The 10,216-nt window shown below is 43.0% G+C and overlaps 1 protein-coding gene across 3 annotated transcripts in view; it reads right to left on the minus strand.

Moving 5' to 3' along the window:
• Positions 1–10,216, minus strand: part of LOC126399412 (serine-rich coiled-coil domain-containing protein 2-like) — a 79,450-nt gene that overhangs the window by 22,690 nt on the left and 46,544 nt on the right. For 2 of the 3 annotated variants that reach the window (XM_050059336.1, XM_050059338.1), the window contains exons 7-13: positions 9,063–9,153; positions 6,599–6,683; positions 5,576–5,671; positions 3,749–3,863; positions 1,768–1,857; positions 1,533–1,619; positions 1,317–1,442 (exon numbers count right to left, since the gene is read on the minus strand). In XM_050059336.1, the coding sequence (XP_049915293.1) occupies positions 1,317–1,442; positions 1,533–1,619; positions 1,768–1,857; positions 3,749–3,863; positions 5,576–5,671; positions 6,599–6,683; positions 9,063–9,153 (690 nt within the window). The remainder of the gene's footprint in view (positions 1–1,316; positions 1,443–1,532; positions 1,620–1,767; positions 1,858–3,748; positions 3,864–5,575; positions 5,672–6,598; positions 6,684–9,062; positions 9,154–10,216) is intronic. The other variant, XM_050059337.1, reaches the window with a different exon arrangement.

The following is a 10,216-nucleotide window of genomic DNA, read 5'->3' on the forward strand; positions in this document are numbered from 1 at the left end:
ACTAGCTGGCGTGTTATTGTAATGTGAAAAGTCCGACAATTTTGCAGAACAGGACAGATGACAGACACCAGATAGTGCGAGCTAGCTAGCTAGCTAACAAGCAACCTGACGACGGTAACGTTAGCTATGTATGAACGTTTTCCCCCGTCTCTTGCTCGGTGGTAGCCATGGTGATGTCTACCCCTCGCTGGCAAGTCAGCATCTGAAATCCCTCGCTCCGAAGGGCTAGTTTCATACCCACTACCCCTCATTATGCCCCCTACCCCTACACGCAAAAAGGAATTGGGACACCACTACCCCTCGCGGGAACACGCAAATCAGGGGTAGGGCTAAGGGGGGGTATGACTCCGCCCACCAGTCCAGTGTCTCTGACAGTTTCCATCCATGTCAGTGAAAACATGGATGCTTCACACACACAGAAGATCTATACAATCAGCACAGTTTCAAGATTAGAGTTATCAATTCAGTATCTGACCAAATGTCTCCCCTTCTGTTCCTGAGAGATGACGATAAAACATGATGATGTCACAGTCAAGCTGACCTTTGACCTTTTGGATATAAAATGTCATCACTTTATCATTTTATCCTGTTAGACATTTGTGTTCAATATCAGAATCAGCTCAGTCTCTACTCAAAGTGGACCCTTCAGATTTGAAGAAGTTCCCTCAAGGTGTTGTTAAGATGCTGCGTACACTAGAATGAGAGAGATGCAAGGTAACAGTGATCTTGACCTTTGACCTGTGACCACCACACCACACCGCTGGCATGGAGACATGAAGAGACGCCTGCTAAGTATGTAGGATTGTTGAAACTAAAACACATAAATAATACAGACAGATAATAAATGTCCACATTGTTTGTCATCTCGTCAGGGGTCGTTACTTTACTCAATGATTAGGGGTCCTTTGAGGAGAAAGGCTGAGAACCAGAGCTTTAGAGGAAGAAGAAAAGAAGTATAAAGGCGGAGACAGAAGAGACGAGATGATAAATATAGAACAAGGAGAATTAATTATATAACACACAAAACAAAAAGGTTCTAAAATCCAGAGAAAGACAAAGAAGATGTTTTGTACAGACGTGCACTGATTGAACCTCCTGAGACTTTGTGTTGAGAAGCAACAACAGATATTTTACTACTTTATAATATTTTATTTATTTCTCTTTTGTTTTTTTAATCATGTTTTCAGTGTTTGAGGGTTATTGTTATATCGCTCCTTTTGTTGATAGTTTTCTGCTAAAAACTGTTTTGTGAAACACACAAACACGATCAATAAAACTCTGTGTGTGTGTGTTTAACTGTGTGTGTGTGTTCTCACAGTGTGCTCTCTCCACGGCGTCTGCGAGGCCACGCTCTCTCTCTCCGCCACACTCGTCTGTGTGTGTCGATCCACCCTCCCCGGCGTCTCCTGGCAGCGACACCTGGTGGTCGCCGTGGGGACAGTCTGCTCAGAGGGAAACATGGATGTCAGATTGAGCGTAATAGCGTTTGAGCTGCGTACAGATCAGAGTGTGATCATGTTAGAGACACAGACCAGCTGCATGGTGAGCTGTGCGATGGTTCGGTCTCGGCTCCTCAGCTCCTCTCTGAGCTGCTGCACCTCCTGCAGGAGAGCCTGCACCTAAACACACACAGAGAGACACAGTTAGGGCTGTGGGAAGGGATTCTGGGAAATGTAGGAGCAGAGGATGCACATGAGGCTGGCTGAAGGACAGAATGATGCAGGCTGCTGCGACGTCGACCTCAGCTGTTTGAAGTTTGAAACTAACCCGAGTGTCGGAGCTGTGGGAGGAGTCGTTGTTTATCTCAGGACTCAGGAGAGTGTCCGTGGTCAGCGTGTCCTCGTCCATGTCCTCCTCCTGGACAACACACAGTGTGCACGTTATTAAAACACGCATCATTTTGTAGTTGCTTCTTGATGCACTCATACAGTGTGGAAACATTTCAGAACAACATTATGAGCATTTGCATTTTTCACTTGTGAGTATTTTAAATAGCTTTGGAGAAAAATTTATGGAAATTGCATTCTGTCACGCTGAGCTGACAACATTTCTGAATCATATTAAGGTGTGTTCAGACTGAAAGCAAATTGAATTTCAAGTCAATAAAAAGAAACTCGACGATGCAAATAGACATTACTTTGCTCTGGGCGGTGCAAATTAAGAAGGAGACACGACTGTGGGAGCCGAAAATGTTTCATTTGTATCCAAAAACTTACATTATCCTAAAAATGCATTACTCAGTTTATAAACAGAAGAGGCAAGAAGAAAAAAGAAGTAAAACCACACACGGTCGGTGCGTACTGGAGCTGCCTTGAGATGATGTCTGTACAGTTGGCACACTGAATGTTTGAGGGGAGGAAACATGGACTGTAGAAAGCACGAACAGAAGTTCACCTCAGGTTCACTCTGAACACACAATACACTCACACACGAACACACAAACTCCTACTCATTACTGTGCATGATGAAAGACACTGTGGACCTCTGACATGATGGAAACTAAACTTCTTCACACTGAGCTGTTGCTGCAGGACAACATGCTCATGTTTATGTGGTAAAAACAGGAGTTACGTAAGTTTTGAACCTGAACAGCAAAGACATGCAAATATGAACATTTAACCCTCTGAGAGCCGCAGGAGCGCCGGTGATCTCGGCCACATTACCGTCTTTAAGAGGCCGTGCACACTTGTTTTTTAAGCTAAGGTTGTGGCATCATATGAAACTAGAAGACCAGAGGCATCAGCTGGTGCCAATGATGTCATGCTCCTTCTTGGGAAAGGGGGCAAACTAATGCTTCAAATATGGGCTAAATTTTGGCGAGGCAAAAACTCCATGGCCATTTTCACAGAGGATCTTTGACGTCTCAGCTCAAGATATCTGAATAAAAATGGATACTCTGGGTCCCAATGAGTCTCCCCTTTACAGACATGCCCACTTCATGTTAGGGCCATACAGATTTGGGCACCAACTATGCACTTTTTAGCATTTGATGTTTGAGACAGATTTCATGACTAGAAGAACTTGACACACAGTGCTGAGCTACATGTCATCGCTGTGACCTGTAGTGACCTCTGGGATAGTCGCAGCGTCATGAAACTTTACAGCCACAGACTAAAGACCTCGGGTATTCACAGGATGTTTGGTTTTCATCATACATTGACACTGACAATAAGGCGATTTCTCAGCAGTTTCCAGAACAAATGGCTGAAAAATTCTTAAGAGAATTCTTCCAGAAGTCTCCACCATATTTATGATTACACCAGTGGTCCAAAAATTGTTAAATTTAGCACTAAATCTGTGTCACACATGGAATCAACTCAAAAACTACTGCAGCAACTTATGAGATATAACTGAGCATGAGGATGTCGATCATAACGCTCTAATCCCTTAAACACCTTTAAACGTCTCAAAGGTTTCAACAGGCGCCTGAGGAAACACATTTGTCACTACAGATTTATGACTAGAACAACTTGACACTCAGTGTTGAGCTGCATCTCAAATGAATCTTCAGGTTCTCAGCTTTCAAATGATGTATAACAGTTCTATGTGGCATTTACTGTCGCCCTGCTACCTCTCACTAAAGATCCCCCTGTCCCCCAGGAAAAGACAAACATAGGTCTTTGGCTGGTTAAAGAAAAACAACCACACATCTCTGAATGTTTTTACAATAACATGTAAATGCTGCACATTGACACGCGTTGATATGTCCTGTAGTTGTTGAGGGAGCGCAGTGTTTCTGCCCTCTCACCTGCAGCAGCAACCTCTGCAGGAACTCCAGCTGTGACCTGACTGCAGAACAGTCTTCAGCCAGTTCCTCCACATCAGCACCCAAACCAGGAGTCCCAGGAGACAGGCAGGGAGACCTGAGCAGGTGAAGGACAGAGACGTAATAAATCAGGTTAATGCATGTCTCTCTGCTGCGTTCAGGGACGAGTGTGAAATGTCTAAGTGGCTTTCGCTACAAATACCAAAATACTAGTGTCAAAAAAACCCCCAAAACATCTAAATAGGCTGCTGAAAATGTACACATCTCACATACAGTATCTCACATACAGTATCTCACATAAGTGAGTACACCCCTCCCATTTTTGGAATTTTTTTATTATATCTTGTCATGGGACAACACTATAGACATGACACTTTGATATAACTTAAAGTAGTCAGTGTACAGCTTGTATAGTAGCATAGATTTACCTTCCTCTGAAAATTACTCAAAACACAGCCATCAACATCTAAACAGCTGGCAACATAAGTGAGTACACCCCACAGTGAACATGTACAAACTGTGCCTAAAGTGTCAATATGTTGTGTGCCAACCATTATTATTATTATTATTTTTTAATATACTTTATTAATCCCTGAGGGGAAATTCAATTTTTTTTTCACTCTGTTGTCGATTACACACAGGTCCGAACACACACATGCACAAACTGGACCTATACATGCACTAAGTGGAGAGATGTCAGAGTGGGCTGCCCATGACAGGCGCTCCGAGCGGTTGGGGGGTTCAGTGCCTTGCTCAGGGGCACCTCGGCAGTGCCCAGGAGGTGAACTGGCACCTCTCCAGCTACCAGTCCACAGGCGACCCTCCGGTTCCCAACCCAAGTCCCTATGGACTGAGCTACTGCCGCCCCAAATCTATCTATCTAGCACTGCCTTAACCCTTTTGGGCATGGAATTCACCAGAGCTCACAGGTCGCTTCAGGAATCCTCTCCCACTCCTCCATGATGACATCATGGAGCAGATGGATGTGAAGACAACTTGCGCTCCTCCACCTTCAGCTTGAGGATGGCCCACAGGTGCACAGGTGAGTTTAGGGCTGGATACATATTTGGCCAGTCCATCACCTTCACCTTCAGCTTCCTCAGCAAGGCGGTTGTCATCTTCTAGGTGTGTTCTGGGTCATTATCATGTTGGAAAACTTGATAATGAAAACTTGCAGCCCAGTTTCTGAAGAGGGGCGATCATGCTCTGCTTGGAATTCATGTTTCCCTAAATGAACCGAGCTCCCCAGAGCCGGCAGCACTCATGCAGCCCCAAACCATGATGCTGCCACCACTATACTTGACTGTAGGCAAGGGACAGTTGTCTTGGTGCTCTTCACCAAGGTGCCACACATGCTGAAAGAGCACCAAGACAACTGTCCCTTGAATTGAAATTTCGTTACCTTAGAATGAGCTGTTTGTATCTACATAGGGAGCAGGCCCTCGTCCACGGAGATCGCCATGTTTCTACAGTAGCCCAGAATGGACAAACCAGACTCTGACTCCACTGTAGTTAGCAGCTCCTCCATTAAATATTGATTAATGTGAAACTGCTTTATTTTATATTTGTTAAAATCACCTGGTCAGTTTGTTTTGTAGAGGAAGATACCTCTGTGGATAATTCAGCCTCCTGAACACTGAAGGAATTCTAACCAGGATAAGTTTCAGCCGGTTGCAATTTGTAGTCCTCACCACTAGATGTCACTATGTCCCCCTAAATCTGACACACTGGACCTTTAAAAAAAGACTGATCTAGTGACATTGAGCTCTGGTTTTAGTGCAGAGTGAGACTGAAGATGTTTTGTGTCACCTTGGAGGACAGAGGTCCAGAATGAGGTCGCTGTCCCTGGCCATGTCTGTCCTCTTATTCCCAGGATCCTCAGTTAGCTTGTAGCACTGGAAATCACTGAGGGGATGATGGGAATATTTGCATGATGGTCAGTTTAATACAGGCAAGCTCAGATGACTAGTGCTGAATCAGAAATGTCCCAGAACATTACATCTGCTGCCACACTGACAGACGACACAGACAGTGATACACTGGAGGAGTTTTTCAGGAAAAATCCTGCCAACATTCGCCTCAGTTTCCACGTCAGTCTCATCCAGCTACATTTAATATTTCCACTCACACTGCATGAGCGACTGTCTCTATAAAAACAGCTCATAGTTTCAGTAATTGCCTTGAAATAAGGTGGCTAACTGTCCTCGCTGGTAACTTCCACTTCTTAAAATAGCAGCAGGGTTTGTGGAGCCACAAGTATTTTTTATGACTGAACATTTTGCAGACTTGCTAATGCATAAAAAACTTTGAGCCAAAAGAGAAAGTTCATAAGGCCGCGCTCCACAGTTAATGTTCTGTCGCGTTAGTTTTAGAAAGTCACTGAATGATCAAGATTTTAAAAAGGCAGCAGAGACGCTCTGTGACGGGATGCAAAATGAAAAGCTCTTTCATTCAGCTCAGAGCTTCAATTTATTATTTGCTCCTGCAGGAGCAGAGGTTTATGACATCACTTCTTCCTCTTCATTCAATCATTCACAAGAAAATGTGAGATATTCTGATCCCATTAGGAAAATAAACATTGATTTCAGTGACCCTGTGGCTTCCCCTCTCGCTCCACCGAGCAGAGCAATTCTTCAGATTTCTAATAAGCTGACTTTGTGATCAGACACAAATACGGCTGCACACATTCATGCTCCAAAGAAAGTAATAGAAACCTTCAGTGTGATGCTTCTGTTACCTTTCCCCTAAAACCAAAACAACCAAAACTAACATGTAAACTTTAAAACCACCCTCTCTGGTCTGCACGCAGTCGACGGGAGCACGTTCCCTCACCTCTCATTGTCGTTGTGGACGTCCTGCGTTCCCCAGCAGAGCTGTCTCATCCTCCACTGAGCCATGTGGGCGATGCTGTCTCCATCTGCAGGGTTCAGACCAGCAGCACCATGAAACGGGTTATTACAAATGAAAACAAGCTCATTTGGCACATAAGAAGCAAATTAATCACAAAATGAGCCAGACATCAGGAACTTCACTCTTGTACTTTGTCTTCAGCCCCTGACAGGATCCTGATTGAATGATTTACATGGAAATAATAGAGATTAAGGGTGTGTGGAGGTCGAGAGGCGGATTGGTGGAACTTCAATTTTAATTTCCTGCATTCAGTTAAACACATTAAAATATTTTTTATTACTAGGAGGGAACATCACTTGACCCAAACTGCCGCACCATTTAAAGCTGGACTGTTTGCTAAGCTTCAATATTTCAGCTTCTAAAGTGGAACGTAAGCTTAACAAAATGTTTTTGTTTCTGAACTAGCCCGATATCCATATACTTTTTTCCTCCACCTGATTTTACTGATCATCAAGTCTCTTCTGTAGTGGAATTAACATCATATCATGCATGTATACTCTTATCGTGACGGCCCACCAGCAGATGGAGACATGAAATAATTTTAAATGTATGTATCATTGCACAAATTAATAAAAAGCATGTTGGCCGATATGTGGATGACATGCTGATATTATTGTGCATCCCTAGCTTCCATGATGCCGGCCCCCTTTTATTTGATTGTCCAAAGCCAGGCGGCTACTGTCTGACGTTCAACACAATGAACAATGAATCTGTGCATGTTCACATGGGTGGGAACAGCTTCACACCACTACTGCTGTGTTTTCCTATTGTGTCACATCAATTTTGTGCAGGCTAAAAAGCTGCACGCCATGTAGAACTGCAAGTTTGCTACTGCACATGCTCATATCCTGGCCTTTCTTCTTCTTCTATTTGGATTTTTGTGGCAGCCTTTGTTGCTACTTGATTGGTTAAGTTAGCGTAACTCAAAACAATAAGTAAATTGCGTTTCTCAACCTGCAGTTACTTAAAAAACAGTAAGAAGAGCACATTGCTGATTAAGATCATAGAAAAATAGTAATAATATCATTCCTCACTATATGAAGTGACTGATAACAAGATCTATATCATGGATTGTAAAGAAATACTTCAGGTTTTTATTTTGTAGACAATTGATCTGGATTTACAGCGTGATGGGATGACAGTATAATGATGTGTTTGGTATCATCGGAAAGCTCCGGTCCTACGCTTTCAAGTGATATGCGTGGCATTTCTGTGTGACCCTGCATTCACTTTGTTATATGTAATTTTAATGTAACTTTGGACTGCCAACAAGTGTCCACGGAAAGCTGTGGTTCCGCTGTTTCGCGTGATATGCGTGGCTTCTCGCTATGACGAACGGTTGTGGAGAAAATCCACAGAGAAGAACAGGTGTGAATTTGGACGCACTTTGCGTCGTTCGGGCACATAGGGTTAATATTTACAGTGATGCACTGATTTATAGGCTGCACATCGGTATCAGCCGATATATTTTCCTTGTTAACTGCCATCGCTCTACACATTAGATAACATTCACCGATGGCTGTGGCCAACGTTTTTCCATTAACATCAATTTTACGCAGGCTAAAAAGCAGGCTTGAGACTTACAGCGACAAATGAAAATGTGTCTAGAATGATCCTCCCTGGGATGAAAGGACGCAGTAATCTCACTACCGAAGCGTCAGTGGACGCAGCCAATTAAGTGCCCCAGGAATGAGTCCTAACACCTGGAAACGAGTTAGCATTTTTGCACTCTTGGTTCCCTCGTCTCAAAGTCAAATAGTTTTTGGTTAGGTGCCTGAAATAAGGTCTGTAGTTAACACAAACTGAAGATACTTTCACATTTTGTTCTGCAACATAAAATACGTCTGTAAATACCCAATTTATGTGTCTTAAAAAGGCGGTTGCTAACAAGTGAATAAATGAGACGACAGGACGTCATCACACTGAACACAGCTTTACAGCCTCACTGTGGCGGTGACGTTAAGTCATATGACCGTGGTGTAGTTTCTTGATAACCTAATGTTAGCCTTTTATTTCGGGCGATTGCATTTTGCTTTCAAAAATCACAAAAGTGGTGTTTATTTGTGAAGATTATCTTGCCGAACAAAATTTGTACGTATGATAAATGTTTGTTTGCCTCAGAGCTTATCTTCTGCAATAATCTCAATTCCCATTGGCGTGATGTTTAACTTCGGGTTGGGCGACAAATAAACGTCTCTATTTGACATTTAAAAAAAAAACAATCCTCACTGTTTGAGCTCCTAAAATGAGACTGCAGTGTTCTACTAGTTAACATGGGTTATTTTGCCTCATTTGAAACTGACAGTAATATGATGCTGTTTGTGGCGGTCGTGTCTGTATGTGACTTTATGACATCTACAGTCAACACACACATGTACAAACATACCGCTGTGAAGAGAAGCATCTTCTGGGAGGTCTGCGTCCAGCATGAGGTCATCATCATCCAGATCACAAGACTCCAGGTTGTTCAAGACATCCTGAAAGACACAGAGAGACAAACATGGGCTATTATTAGCTGTATTATGTTTACTATTTTTGTTTGTTACGTACAGGTAAATAGGTCCAACACTTTAATGCCATCTACCAACTTCTACGCTCACAGCAGCTTTTTTTTGTTCTTGGCTCAAACTCCCGTCTCTCACATTCACTTCTACAGGTTTTATGTGAGGGTTGTTGGCAGGGACGCCATCGTTACAGTATATCGAACATCACTGATCATTAACATAAAACTAGAGAAGGGGCAGATGATGGATTTATTTTCCTTTCTACCAGTCGCTCTGTTGGTGTTCATGAAGGACAGTGTGTCGTAACATATTTTCTACAAGGTGAGACACACAAGGAGACACACAGTACAGCTCTGCTCCCCCTTGCACACAAAATAAAATCCCTGAACAAACACAAAAAAACAAAAATCCAAACCAATTGATTCCCTTTCTGCTGTAAGACCGAAGCTACAGTACGAAGGACGGTGGGACCTTCTACCAAATACTGATAAAAGACTGAAAGACCTTCAGTCATTGTGAGGAGGTCTGTGAGCCTGCTGATCAATGCAGTCTGAGGTTTCGTGTGTGTGTATGGTGAAGAAGAGGAGAGACGGTTTGATTTAGACTTATTTTGAAACTTTAAGAGCCTGAAAACCAAAATCTGCCACTTAAAGGAGCAGCGTGAGGATTTAGTGGCATTGTGAGGTCTGTGGATTAAAACCAGCTGAAACTTCTTCCGTATGCTGAGCTTGAACTCCTGTTTGGAATTCCTTCAGTGTTCATTGTTCAGGAGGTGGATGTAAAAAGTTTGGACGCTGTATCTTTTTCAACATATATTTTATCTTACTATATAATGACGAAAACTATGTGTGTGTGTCTGTTCCACGTTTTTCTCCTCACTGACTTGGTCAATCCATGTGAAATTTGGCACAGTGGTAGAGGGTCATGGGAGGATGCCAATGAAGCAATATTACAGCAATTGGCCAAAGGGGGGCGCTATAGCAACCCATTGAAATGTCAAACTTTGAATGGGCATATCTCATGCCCCGTATGTCGT

The sequence above is a fragment of the Epinephelus moara genome, chromosome 13 (assembly GCF_006386435.1).
Source record: "Epinephelus moara isolate mb chromosome 13, YSFRI_EMoa_1.0, whole genome shotgun sequence".
Taxonomy (NCBI): domain Eukaryota; kingdom Metazoa; phylum Chordata; class Actinopteri; order Perciformes; family Serranidae; genus Epinephelus; species Epinephelus moara.